This window comes from Nannospalax galili, unplaced genomic scaffold (genome assembly GCF_000622305.1).
Source record: "Nannospalax galili isolate Female #2095 unplaced genomic scaffold, S.galili_v1.0 scaffold35, whole genome shotgun sequence".
Taxonomy (NCBI): Eukaryota; Metazoa; Chordata; class Mammalia; order Rodentia; family Spalacidae; genus Nannospalax; species Nannospalax galili.
This window is the reverse complement of record NW_008336449.1, coordinates 160,666-174,856: the sequence shown is the minus strand read 5'-3', so window position 1 is coordinate 174,856 and position 14,191 is coordinate 160,666. Positions and strand designations below refer to the sequence as shown.

Sequence of the window (14,191 nt, the reverse complement as noted above, 5' to 3'; positions counted from 1 at the left end):
TGCTGTGTGCTGTTGTATTTGAGGGGCTGTTGGTGAGACTACGATTCCTATGTTCTCTGTATGCTGTCACATAGGATTTGCTCTCTCTAGTTACTTATTCCACACTGCACAGTTAGATCTTTTTGTCTTGTCTTGTCTTGTCTTGTCTGTCTTTTCTTTAAGTCAGAGTCTTACTCTGTAGCTCAGGCTGGCCTGGAGCTCACAGCAATCCTCCTGCTTCAGCCTCCTATCTCCTAAGTGCTGGGATTACAGGCATGCGTCACCATCTCTGGCCTTGATCTTGTCTGATATTATGCCCTGTTCTATTCTTTTTGTTACTATCAATGTGTGTGGATCGCATTTACCTGTTTTCTATTTTTCATCCCTCTTTAGAATTTTAAGTACCTTTGCAAAATGTACTTAATTGATTTTTTCCACTTAGGTTCCAGTCTTGTAGTCTGATGTGATTTTTTTCCCTTGTTCATGTTTATTATTTGTATGACACGTCTGTGGTTTCTGGGCTTCATCTCTGTTTTGCTGCCTGGATCAAGTTGCTATTTATCATTTTTCTTGTGCCTTGCTGAGGTCTACTTTTTACTTTGATTTCACAGGTGGTCTTTTCCCTTACCTGCTCTTATAATTATAAACAAAATTCTTCTGTGTTTTAATTTATTTTCTGTCCTTAACCACTGAGATACGTTATTTCTATCACTAAACTGCTGTTTCCATTTATTCTGCCCCATCCTCAACCTAGTAAGGTGTGACCTTTGCAGAATTTCCTGTTATCTCCTCCTGGTGTGACCTGCTTACTGTTAGTCCCTTGCTCAGCATCCTGCTGTATGCTTTCAGAGGGTTTGTGTACCCCAAGTCACTTTTCTACATGGCCTTTTCTCCAGTCCTCACTTACCACAGGGTAGTTTCCTATTTCCACTCTGTGCTGCCAATTGGTCAGTTTCCTTAGGCAAGATGCTTTGGGGCAGACTGAGTCCCCGAGTGTTGTTGTGCCTTTCTTTGATCCTCACTATGCATGATTATCTGGACTATTGTGGCCAGCTCTCCCTTGACTCTGGGGCTGTGGCATCATCTTAGATGTTGACCTATTCTCTTCTTCAGTATTTAGAGCCCAGAGGCCTCAGCCTGCAGGTTCAGGCTTCCCTTCAGTGGACCTGTTTCTTCTCCTGTCTAATTATTTTATGTCCTTTTATCTGCTGAAAGATTTCAGAAAGGAATTTTATTATTTTTTTCTAAAAAGTTTCTTTCTCTCTCTGAGTTTTGTGTTGATTAGCTTGGTACTATCCTCAAATCCCTTATACTCTTTGGGCTTTCTCCCCATCTCTATAGAGCCCAAGGATTCACATGCATTCAGGGCCTTGGCACTTGGTTCAGGGTCTTGGCAGAGATGATGGGGAGCCATGCTTGGATTTCCATGTTTTCACCTCTGCTGTCTTCTAGGCTCCTGACTTATTTGTATTTCACATCCATCTGTGCTCTCTCAGTAGGCTATGGTTGGAATTCCGGAATCCAGACCCTAGGTCATCTTTCTAAGTCTCCCCCCAACCTGTACTTATAGGTGGCCTATTCTTTTTGTCCAAGGAAGCAGCTTCCAGGTATGTGAGATACTCCATGTCTGTAATGAGGACAAGGAAGATGGTAGTTTTGGGTTATGTTGGCTTGTTACTTGGGCCATGTCACTTTACATGCCCCATATTGGAATAAGCCAGCTCAGTGGTCTTGGAAAGCTAATGGCAGTGTGGATCTTTGTGATCCTGTTTTTTTTTCTCTAATTTTTAATTGAGTTTTTGTGTATTTCACACAGAAAATCATCTTTATTCCCCCTTCCCCTTTGGCACCTTCCATAGCCCCCCACTGGAGTTCATACATTTTGTCATTTGTGTTAAGGCCTGTCATGTAAAGTTAATGTCCCCAGATGTCCCTCAGTGCAAGTTCATCCACTGGGATCTAGTCAGCCTATCTAGAGCTCCTCCCTTTAAGAAGATCAGCTCTTCCTCACCCAGCAGTAATCAGTAATGAACCTGCTGTTCATTTCCACAGTTCTGTGCTGGGTTTTTGTCTGCCTAAGTTTGCATGGGTCTTGCTGACACCATTGCTGTAGGTTTGTATGAGAAGGGTCCCAGGCACCTGTAGGACTATTTCTGTATAGTCACGCACCTCCTCCCTGGCTCTTACAATTTTTCTGCCCCCTCTTCGGCAATGGTTCCTGAGCCCTGGGTGGGTGGATTTTAAGTCCTGTCCAAGGACACAGACTCTGCAGACCCTTTTTCTCTACATTTTGGCCATTTGTGACCTTTTGTGTTCCTGGGTCACTTTGGCCTGAGCAATTCATAGACAATGTCCATGTATGAGACCAGTTGTGGTACTCTGGTAATAGTCTCCATCTGGTGCAAAATGAGCTTCTTTGATGAGTGGTGACTGGGATATTTGTCTATAAATATAAAGATACATATTTTGCACATAGTAAGAAATTAGTTTAGGGATGTGACAGTTTGGGGGTTTTCTCTAGGATCTATGACCTCTTCAGTCACGTGTATTTGGCTGTGTTTACAGTACCACACATGAGTTTCTTCCCATGGAGTGGGCTTTTAGTCCAATTAGGTAGCTGTTGATTGCCCTCAAAATAAAAGTGTCACTACTGCACCAATGTTGTATGTTGTGCAGATCATTGATGTGGTTATTTGGTCTTGAAGCTGATGTTGGACCATCAATTTATGTTCTCCCTTAGCACCTTGCATAGGGCTTTCCAAAGCTATGAGAGCTAGCCTTCCGGGGAATAAGACAAGGGAAGGAAATTAAAGGAGTACTAATTGTAAAAGAAGAGATCAAATTACCCCTTTTTGCAGATGATGCCAAAAATTCCACCAGAAAACTCCTAGAAATGATTAGCACTTTCAGTAAAATGGCAGATTATAGAATTTTTTGTAGAATTTCTACAAAAATTAGTAGGCTTTCTATATACCAATAACAAACATAGAAATTATTAACACATTCAGTAAAGTGGTAGGTTACAGAATTAATCTACAGAAGTCTGTAGCCTTTCTAAATACCAATAATAAGCAATCAGAGAAATAGCACATGGAAACACTCTCCTTCACAATAGCTGCAAAAAATAAAATATCTCAGAATAAACCTGCCCAAAGACATTAGAGAGCTCTACAATGAAATTTTAACTCTTTAAAGAAAGAGATTGAGGAAGACATCAGAAGATGGAAGGACCTCCCATGCTCATGGTTTAGAATAATTATATTGTGAAAATGACCATTCCTACCAAAAGTCCTTTATAATTTCAATGGAATGTCAATTAAAATCCCCATGACATTCTTTACAGAATTAGAAAAAAAAAAAATCCTAAAATTCATGTGGAAGCACAAAAGACCCTGGATAGTCAATGCAACCCTGAGCACAAAGAGCAACGCTGGGAGGATTACTATACCAGATTTCAATCTGCATTACAGAGCTATATTCATGAAAACAACATGGTACTGGCACAAAAATAGACCCGTAGATCCATGGAACATAATTGAAGACCCAAACATGACTACATGCAATTTCAGCCACCGGATATTTGACAAAGGTGCCAAGAACACTCAATGGTGGAAAGACAGCATTGTCAGCAAATGGTGCTGGCAAAACTGGATCTCCACCTGTAGAAGAATGAAATTAGACCCTTATCTTTCACCTTGTACAAAAGTCAACTCCAAATGGATCAAAGGCCTCAATGTGAAATCTGAAACTCTGAAACTGTTAGAAGAAAACATTGGCAGTCACCTACAAGATATAGGTGTAGGAAAGGACTTTATGAATTGGATATCAATTGCTCAGGAATTAAGGTCAAGAATCAGCAAGTGGGACCTCATTAAACTAAAAAGCTTCTGGATATCAAAAGAAACAACCAAGGAAGTGAAGAGAAAACTGGCAGAGTGGAAGAAAATATTCACCAGTGACACATCTGACAGTTCCAGAATATATAAAGAGCTCAAAAATCAAAGAATCAAGAAAGCAAGTGACCCAATTAAAAGGTGGGCTAAGGATCTAAACAAACAGAGACTTCTCAAAAGGAGAAATAAAGATGTCTAAGAAGCATCTTAAGAAGTGTTCAACGTCCTTAGTAATTAGGGAAATGCAAATTAAAAACACTTTAAGGTTTCATCTTACCCCAATCTGACTGGCTAAGATCAAGAGAACAAATGATACCAAATGATAGAGGAAGGGGAATGCTCATTCCCTGCTGGTGGGATTGCAAACTTGTAAAACCCCTATGGAAAGCAGTGTGTAGAACTCTTAAAAATCTAAAAATGAACCTACCACTTGACCCAGTTATACCACTCCTTGGTGTTTTCTTATTTAAAAAAAAATACTTTATTATTTTTATTTTATGTATGTGTTTGCCTGCATGTATGTATGTAAGTGCACCATGTGTGTACAATGCCTGCAGAGGTCAGAGGAGGGTGCCAGATCCCCTGAAACTGGAGTTATGGATGGTTGTTAGCCATCACGTGGGTGCTGGGAATTGAACATGGGTCCTCTGGAAGAATATCAAGTGTTCTTAACTGCTGAGTCATCTCTCCAGTCCCCATCCTGTGTTTTTGTACCTCCCCTAGGACCTGACCTGGATAACCTATCTATATATCTCTGTTGTTGAGCAAGATATGTTGACAAGGGCTAGTGAGGACTTTGTTCACTGGTGTGTCTCCCGGTTGAGTGGTGGGAGTCTCTGTGTACAGCTCTGCACACTGAGCCCCACTGTCATTCATGAGTAAATGGAACTCTCCAGTACCTACAGCTTGATGATAACAACCAGATGTATTTTTCCTTTCCTTTCCCCTTCCCCTCCCCTCTCCTCCTCCCCTTTCCCCTCCTCTCCTCTTTCCCCTCCTTCTCTTACTCTCCCCCCTCCCCTTCCTCCCTTTCCCCCTCTCTTCCTTCTTGCCCCCCCCACCTTCTTTCTTTTCTATTTTTATTTTTTGTTACAGAATTTCCCTGTAGCCCCAGCTGGCTTGGAACTTGTGGTGTAGACCAGGTTGGCCTCAATCTCACAGCTGTACCTGTGCTTCCTGAGTGTTGGGATTAAAGGCGGGCACTACCATGGCTAGCAGATTTATTTTTCTTAAGAAAAGTATTTTTATTTAGAGAATATGTATTGAAGCTAATCTTAGAAAACACAGAAAAGTGAAAAAGGGTTCTAGTCTCTCATGGTTTTCTCACAGAAGCTACAATGTGAGTGATGCGTTTACCAGAGCAGACTTGAGCACACAATGATCACTTTGTCCTGATCCAGAGATCCAGGTCCATAAAATGCCCTAAAGGGATGTTGTTCTGACTGTTCTTGCTTCCTGTGTGAGGACATCAGGCTTCAATGTAGCTGAGGCTGGCACATCTGTTCTTGGTGCTGAGGAGTAGGAGTTCCTTCAGATTATATACTCAGAGGGCCCTGGCATTCCTTTGAGTGTATATTTAAAATGAGGAGCTGGGGATTTCAAGGGCAATGTGGGAAGAGTATGGTTTTATGCAAATGTTGCTGTTGATGTGACTGTGTGATGGCCTGCATGTTGGTTGTAGTCACTGGTGGTTGGGTGTGGAGTGTTGCTGGGAAGTTTTCAAAGGACATGTTCCTATACAAGCTGGCTTGTCCTCTCTTGGATGGTGTGGTGATTGGGTGAGGACGGCCATGTGGTTTCTCCTGAGATTTTGTTGAGTGTCTCATAGCAGTTTGCATGACTCAGTTGTCCTCTGTACCTTGAGTGGCCTTGGGCCATGTACATAGATATGTCCCTGTGTGCCTGTGGAATATATGAGCTTCTGGCTGGTCTTCAATAAGAATGAGCCTGGTCAGGGGCGAAGATGCATGCTGAGTGTGCACGTGGGACTCTGAGGTTTCTACATGACCATGTGAATGTGCAGGTATATGGGGTCTGAGGTTATGGTCTGCATAGCATGGTGCCTCTTCCCTAGTTCATGCTGCCTGTGAGCTTAGTGGTGCCTTTTTTTGAAACAGCCCTCACCAGGGATGGCCCAGAAGTCTCTCCTGTGTGACTGAGCTCTGATTTGTGGAAGTAGCTGCCCACATGGTGCAGATATGAGACTGCAGTTGGCTTAGCAGGATCTGTGAGGGAACACTTCCTTCTGTGGGTCTGGGTTGAGGTGGCATCCAGAGCTAGCACTTCACTAATAAGGCCTTAGAGGCCATCAGTGGCCGAAGGATTTCCTCTGCCCTCTGCTCTGGGCCCTGGGCATTGCGACAGCCTCTTGGGGAGAAGTGCCTCCAAAGGCTCAGGGATCTGCCTTCATTTCTCTGTACTGATATTGAGAATGCTCTCAATGTGCCACTGAAAATCAGGGTGTGCACACACTTTTGTGTGAACCCCCCCCCACATCCATATACAAGTATTCCATGTCCAGATGCTCAGAAACCCCTTAGCGTGGGCACAGTGTGTTATCTTGGAGGAGCAAACAGAAGCAGCTGATGTCTAGGCCCTCAGTACGCAAACTAGGACAGTGGCACATGCCTGCAGAAAGATGTGTTCAGACACAGCTATGCCTTTTACTACACCCACCAACCTCAAACCTCCAGGGATCCAGGGACCATTGTTATGCATAGGTCAGCATTTATTGAACCTGTTTCTGTGCACAGGACTCAGTCACAAACACAGTGACTGTTGGTGATGAGGTTACCATCACTGTTAGGTGGGATGAGGATCCAATTCCAGATAGAGTAGGAGAGAAGGGCACTCTGTCGAGATCACATTGAAGCTAAGACTCGCTCAGGAACCAGTGTGTAAAGAAGGCCAGTGAGATCTGTGAAGGGTCAAGGCAGAGCAGGAGTGGTAAATGGAGGGGAAGAAGATGGGCGTGAGTAGGAGAGAGGTGGAGTCAGATTACAGCAGGATCAGCAAATTTCCTAGACCATATTTAGGGCTCTGTACAAGACAGTAGCCACCCCTACAAATAAATGGGTGCACTTGGCTGTGTTCCAGAGGAACTGTTAAAGATACAGGTGGACAGTGGGTGCTAACCCAAGTTGACAAAGGGAGAGAGGGATAGTTGGAGGCTGCAGAGCTACCCAGGCTATACCTGAAAGGTGGAATTTGGAGAGAGACTGATAGTGGGATTTATATCTTTGGGAAAAGCTTGGAGTACCCGGGAATAGTGTCAAAGTCAGGGCTGTCCTCTTAGAAGTTGCCCAGAGAGATGAGGACCAGAGACAGTGGTTGCTGATCATCTAGTCTGGTACCCAGTAGCCCTGGACTCCTTCATCTGAGAAACAAGATGGACTAGAATCCATTCAGGGGCCATGTGAGTAAGCAGCACAGCTGCCCAGGGTGATCAGGAAGGTGTTCTCAGAATGCCAGAGGGTGGGTGTGCATCTGTGGGGCATGTCTATAGGTGGGTTGATGCTTGTCCTAGTAGCTTACTGATCTCTGAGCCCTCAGCAAGACTCTTGTCCTACAGGGTCTCCTTTTGCTCGTGCCAGCCTCAAGAGCGGGAAGACAGAGAGCTCATCCTACTTCCGGAGGAAGGAGAAGATGTTCCGGTTCTTCATTCGGCGTATGGTGAAGGCTCAGAGCTTCTACTGGGTGGTGCTGTGTGTGGTGGCCCTGAACACGCTGTGTGTGGCCATGGTGCACTATAATCAGCCTCAGCGGCTTACCACTGCACTGTGTATGTACTCTAGCCCCTCACCCAGGGCCCTTCCCAACCTCTCAGCCCTGTAGCCTGGAAACCCTGGTACTGGATGCCATGGGTGAGATCCCATCTGCTACACAGCCCAGCCCTGAGCCTGGGCTGGATTCAGGACTTGAAGGGGAAAGGGTGAAGAAGCAGGAGAGGCTAAATGAACAGAAGTGGCACCTGCCGTTGGCCTGACTTGAGCTCCCAGGGCAGGGTAAAAGTCAGGGGCAGTGTGTGTCATGCAGAAATGGTTCCCTATCCTTTACTGATCTGACTAACTGTCCATCATCAGTGTAGCATGACAGGAGTTGAAGGGTCCCCAGGGGTGGAGCGTATAGAGTGATCAGGGGTAAACCAGCCTAACAGACCTGAATCCTCCCAGGTTTGGACTTTAGACCCATGGGCCAGTGACTTAACTCTATGCTTCTCTGCCCTGAGGCTGCTTCTGTCACCCAGGATGCCTGAAGAGACAGAGTTGGGCTTCTCTACTCTCCCAGAGCTCTCCTGATCGCTTGTATCACTTTACAGTTGACTAAATTTGGGGGGGGGGTATCCATGACCCCTCCAACCAGAGCCAACTTGTTATCTTATATCCCATGAGCCCCTCAACAGTCACTGGGATCTGAGTCATGCTCAGCTGGTCCTAGCTATAGTTCATAGAAGGCAGAGAGGAAGACCATAGGTGTTTGGGCTGCATGTCCAGCACCAGGACTGACCTTTTGAGGATGGTCCTCTGTGTCACATGGGGGCACAGCCTCATTCAGCAGCCCTACCTCACACCATTAAAAATCTACTGACTTTAATCCCAGCACTCAGGAGGCAGAGGCAGGCGGATCTCTGTGATTTTTTTTTGTGGATCTCTGTGAGTTCAAGGCTAGCCTGGTCTACATAGTGAGTTCCAGGACAGCTGGGGCTACAGGGAGACCCTGTCTCAAAAAGACTAAAAAAAAAAATCTGCTTATGTTCTGCAGTCAGCGTGTTGCTTTCCAGTTCTCAAAGGCTCAGTTGTATGTACTTTGCTTGATGTCACGGTGGGTGGGAGGGACTGCTCCTGTTTTAGGTTCCCTTTCTCTTGTAGGGCTGTGTGTGCCAGAAGCTGTCTAAGCATCCCTGCCTCCAGGAGAGCCCTATCTGATCCTAGAGAGAATCCATCCTGGCCTGTAGTCCTGACCCTTGGTATCTGAGTGTTCTTCCCTAATGGTGGCCTTTTTGTAGCCATACTCCTGTCCTGTGGATCACTGAGCTTGCTCATTCCCTGAAAACTCCCATTACTTGCAAAGTCTGACACCCCTGTAGTAGAAAAAGTCTCCAGTCTTGCTGTGTTGGGAGTAGGAGTCTATGCTACAACCTTCCAAACTTCTGTGTTGAAATTTGTCACTTGCCTTTTGGGAAAAGGATAAAGAAACAGCACAGGCTAAATGCATAATGGTGGCATCAGCAGTCAGCCTGACTTGAGCTCCCAGGGCAGGGCGGTGTCAAGGGCAGCGTAGGTCATGCAGCAGTGTGTCATAGCCTGTGGGGCCCATGACTTGGGGTTGCTGGTAGTTTGGCATCTCAGGATTTTGATTGAGTTTGAGTTCAGTGTCTTTGTTGGGTCACCAGGCTCATGTCTTTCCTACCATTGGGGTTGGGTGAAGACCAAGGGCTCTGATTCCTGTTCTCTCAGCTGCTTAGGCCAGTTCTTCCCCCATGGGCACCAGTGGTGCCCAGTCAGTCTTTCGGTTACTCTTGGATGTTTGCTCTCTGATGAAACCATGTGTATATGTTATGGAATGTGGTTTGCTTGCATGTCTGATACATGAAGACACAATCTAGAAGTGCCCCAATGCTGGGCCAGGTCTCAGACAGGTCTGACTGGAGATCTACTCTTTGGTGCTTTCCCTTTGTGTGGTTTCCTAGAATTCCTGGCTCTCTTTGCCTCACTGAGGGTAAATAGCTGAAGGAAGGAGATAGACATTTGCAGAGTCTGAATATTTTTGTTTGGTGTCCAAGGCTCTGTCCCTTATAGCGGGGCTTATCCTGTAGGGCAGAGCAGGCTTGCTAGGAGCTGAGGAACTATTGTGACCTGTGCAGACCAATTTACTTATTGGCACTTTGCCACCCTACAGATGGTAGACTCTGTATACCTGGCTGTCCATGCACTAACGACCCCCAAACACCCCCAGGACCTTTGAAACCAAGCTTGGGTAATGAAGGGGAAGCTGTTGGGTTTTGTTATCCTGTCAGTCCTTACTCATGAGACAGACATTATTCCCCTGTTCTCACAGCACATTGATCTCTTACTGTAAAACAATACCTTTTTCCCTTTTTTAAAAATTGTGTGTGTGTGTGTGTGTGTGTGTGTATGTGTGTATGCATGCACACATGCCAAAGTACATGTATGGAGGTCAGAGGACAACAGAGTTGATTTGCTCTTTCTGTGTGGGTCCTGGGAATTGAACTCAGGTTGCCAGGCTTGGTGACAAAGTGCCTTTACCCACTGAGCTATCTCTCCAGGCTCTTAAAAGCACGTTACTTGTCTTCCTCTGCTTCCTTTTAGCTTGTGAGTCCTGGGGAAAAGGATGAATGCTCTCTCATGCCAGATCCCAGAGATGTGCGTGCCTGTTCATTGAATAAATGATACAAGAATGAATGAAAGAATCCCCTTTGTGAAGGTTGTGTTAGGTTGTGGCCATCTTGACAGGATACAGGGAAATTTCTGACCCTTTCCTCTGTAGTCAAATGCTCTACCACTGAGCTATACCCCCTCTCTGACCCCTTCCTCTGAAAGTCTAACCTTTGGCAATTCTTGCCAAAGTCCTCTTACTTTGTTTTCCTGGAGGGCAAGTTCAGTGCCTAGACAGCTTTACTTGAGGCCCAGTGTGTGGATAGTAGGTATTCACATCTTTGTGGGAATCCTGATGGCATAGTAAAAGCCGTTGTGGGTATAGAGAGGCTTTGGGCTCAGGAGTCTTGGGTGCCTACATTCTGCTCTGTGTCCCTTTGGTCTGCTGAACTGTTCTCAGCAGGTTGGACAGTATGGCTATAGCTTTTCTGATGTATTTCACATCTGCTGATTAGCACATCTGGTCCAGGCACTGGTTACTTGGGCAGTGTCAGGCTTGCCTGGGGAGAATCCTGTCTCCTTAGCTTGCTTATGACTATCTTATGCTAGATATGGGTACCTTTTAGACAGAAGCCAGGGCTTGCTAGGCTGAGTTTCTCTTAGGCGGTAGAAATGGGCTCCCTCCTCTCTGTTTGCACAATGCTGTGGTGCCATCATCTCAACTGTTGCAAACCTTCCCCCAGCTGAGGCATTTGAATCCTTACAGTATAGCCCTTGGAGAGTGGTGGATGTAAGCAAATTTCAGCATACCTAGACACGAAGAGAGTCAGTCTTCTTTTATCTGTCTTTCCAGGAGATGTGTCTGTTTGAGGTCCCATGTCTCTGACAGAGGATCTTGGAAGGCTGGACTTCCTGATGATGGGACTCTCGAAAGCTTGTCCTTTCTTTGTCATGACCTTGTGTTCTATGTGGTTCTGCTCTGGGTTCTGAGTTACTACCCTGGTCAGAGGTAATAGCAACTGTTGGTGCCTTAAGGAGCTCATGCTGGATGGATGGTAGAGAACTTTCCATTTAGTGGTTGAGGCAAACACATGAGTAAAGTTAAAATCAAACATGGTGCTTTGGAGGTCCTGAGAAGGGGTGTTAGGAAGTTTTCATGGGAGATTCTGACCAGGAAGCTGAGGGATCCAGCTAAGACCAGAGCATTGGGCTGAAGTAGAAGTGCCAGCAGAGGCCTCTGAGGCATCCTGGAGCTGCTCACTCCTGAGCTGATTCTGTGGTGTTTCGTGGACACTGAGCTCTCATTACCATCCAGAATGGAACTGTCACCTTTCAATCCTTTATCCCTCTCCTGGGCTGTGGCCAGAGCAAGGGGGTGTACACCAACCTCAAAGGCCCAGAGATGTGTTATTCTGTGGTCTGGGCTAGACACCAGGTGAGAGAAACCCTGAGCTAACCCCTTTCTTTTCTGATTTCTCCTAGACTTTGCAGAGTTTGTTTTCCTGGGTCTCTTCCTCACAGAGATATCCCTGAAGATGTATGGCCTGGGGCCCAGAAGCTACTTTCAGTCTTCCTTCAACTGCTTTGACTTTGGGGTGAGATACCTTACTAGGGGTCCCTGTTGGGTGAGTCTGAGCTGTGTACAACCCCTTCCTATACATAGTCTCAGAATGGGCTGAGCTCTGTTATCCTGTGTGGGTCAGAAAGACTACTTAGAGACTGGGAGGTGGTGGGAGTTGTGGAGGGAGGCATGTCTTGGCTCTGTCTGGTGGCTAGAGTACCAGCCACTCCTTCCCTGCAGGATACACCCTTTTCTCCCTTGACTGTCTGTAGACTCACAGTCAACTTAAGACTCTGTAGCTCCTTCTGTACTTGAGACCTTGTTACCAAATAGCTCAATTTCCCCAGTAGAGCTTGGGGACTGTAGCCTTGTACCTCACCATCCTGCAGGTCTGGCCTGGCCACCTGTGCCTGTGATTCTGGGAAGGGCAGTATGCTATGCTAGTCTTGCCTTCTTTGGAGTATGTAGTTGACCTGGCCTGGTCCCTCCCTAACCTCTGTGGGTCAGGGAACCCTCATTGACAGCTGTTTGCTGTGGCTCACCATGAGAATAGAGAGCAGCTGTTTTACAGAATATTCTCAGGTTGACATTCTCTTGCACATCTGAGAATTTTCCACTGTTCAAAATATAAGCAGACAATGAAATAGTCCTCACAATAAAAAGAGATCACATTATTGATACACACAGCAACTTGGATAGATCTCAAAGGTATTATTCTGGATGAAAGAATGCAGTCTCCAAAGGTTGCATATTCTTATAATTCCATTCATAGAACATTTTCAAGAAGAAAAAAAAAATAGTGGTGAAAAACAGATTAGTGGTGGCCAGGGGTTAGTAGTGGGGGGCCCCGTGAGTATGAAGGGATAGCACAGGGGAGTTGGGGGGTCATAGAAGAGTTCTGTGGCCTGATTGTGGTACTGGTCTTGATGTTCTCATCTCAGAATAGTGGTCATACCACATGGTATCCAAGGCTTTCTCTAGGATTATGGACACCTAGGGGTCTGATTGATGACTGGGAGAATTGACTTTTTCTTACCTTTTAGCTCCTTGATCAAAAGAAGACCTGGAGTCATAGAAGTAGGTAGGTCAAATACCGAAGGAAGTTGGAGGTGCTTAAAACTTCCTGATATGGCTTAAGCCCTCTGACCCGTACTGATGGGTCCCCATGGCATGGGACCATCTGTACATAATTAGCAAATTATTTGAAAACTTAGAAACTTAAAGTCACACAAATCTGTTGTGTCACATTTTATGGGTCAGAAATCCTAGTGCCTCTGGCCCAGGCACCTTTTGAGGTTTCATGAAGTCTAGCCAAAGGCCAAGAATGCAGAAATTCCCTGGAGCTTTGCTCTCAAGCTAATTTACTTGGTTGCTGTCAGGTCTTAGTCCCTGAACAGAGAGAGCTGGGGGAACCAAGATACAAGCTGCTCAGTCTTGAAGGTTCCATATCTGTGTTCTCTCTCTCTCTCTCTCTCTCTCTCTCTCTCTCTCTCTCTCTTTCTCTCTCTCTTTCTCCCTCCCTCCATCTCTCTCTCTCTCTGTGTCTCTCTCTCTCTCCCTCTCCCTCCCCCTCTCCCTCTCCCTTTCTCTCTATCTCTCTATGTGTCTCTCTCTCCCTCTCTCTCTCCCTCTCTCTCTGTGCGTGTCTCTCTCTCCCCCTCTCCCTCTCCCTCCCTCTCTCTCTCTTTCTCTCTGTGTCTCTCTCTTCCTCTCCCTCTCCCCCTCTCTGTATTTTTCTAGGGATGGAACTCAGGGTCTTGTTGCATGCTAGGCAGGTGCTCTACCACTGAGCTACATAACAGCCCAGAGTATCCCATTAGTTTGACTGTATTCATGTTAGAAGTGTGAGTCATTAGGCCCAGCCACTCCTAAGGTGTGAGCTCTTAAAACTAGTGCCATGGGATTATCTCTAAAGGCTGCTCACCTCAGACTGTCCTGACCTCAGTTGCTCGCTTCCCTCCCCTATAAGTTGCGCTCACCCCTTGTTGCTCCCCATTCTCATCCAACAGCATCAGTGAGAAGTTCAGGCTGTCCTCTTCTGAATCAGACTTCCCAGTTACAGCTCTTGATGTTTCTCAGTCTGATGACCTCTGAAACAGACAGGTGATCTCTCTCACATTCAGCAACCTATTCCATAGCAGCACCAGGATAGGGTAACTACCAAAGACTCTTCTGTCCAGAAAAGGGCCTGTAGGAAGTACAGAGGAGCTGCAGGTTCAGAAGCATTCTGAAACTCAGCTGGATGAGCATTGGCAGTATAGACTTACTTATTATAGCCTAGGTATCTGTCTGTTGGGCTTTTAGATCTGCTCTCTGGGGCTCCTTTCTCTTTCTGTGAGCAATAGTGCATATTTACAGCTAGACATTTTCAGCCTGTTCCTGTCAGTAAGGTTTGGGAATCCAAAGACCTATTTTTTTCAAAA

The 14,191-nt window shown here is 45.8% G+C and overlaps 1 protein-coding gene across 1 annotated transcript in view; it reads left to right on the top strand.

Moving 5' to 3' along the window:
• Window positions 1–14,191, top strand: part of Cacna1b (calcium voltage-gated channel subunit alpha1 B) — a gene marked incomplete in the record, with an annotated part of 220,698 nt that overhangs the window by 67,640 nt on the left and 138,867 nt on the right. The window contains 2 exon segments of the mRNA XM_029562551.1: window positions 7,444–7,653; window positions 11,690–11,802. Of these exon segments, the coding sequence (XP_029418411.1) occupies window positions 7,444–7,653; window positions 11,690–11,802 (323 nt within the window).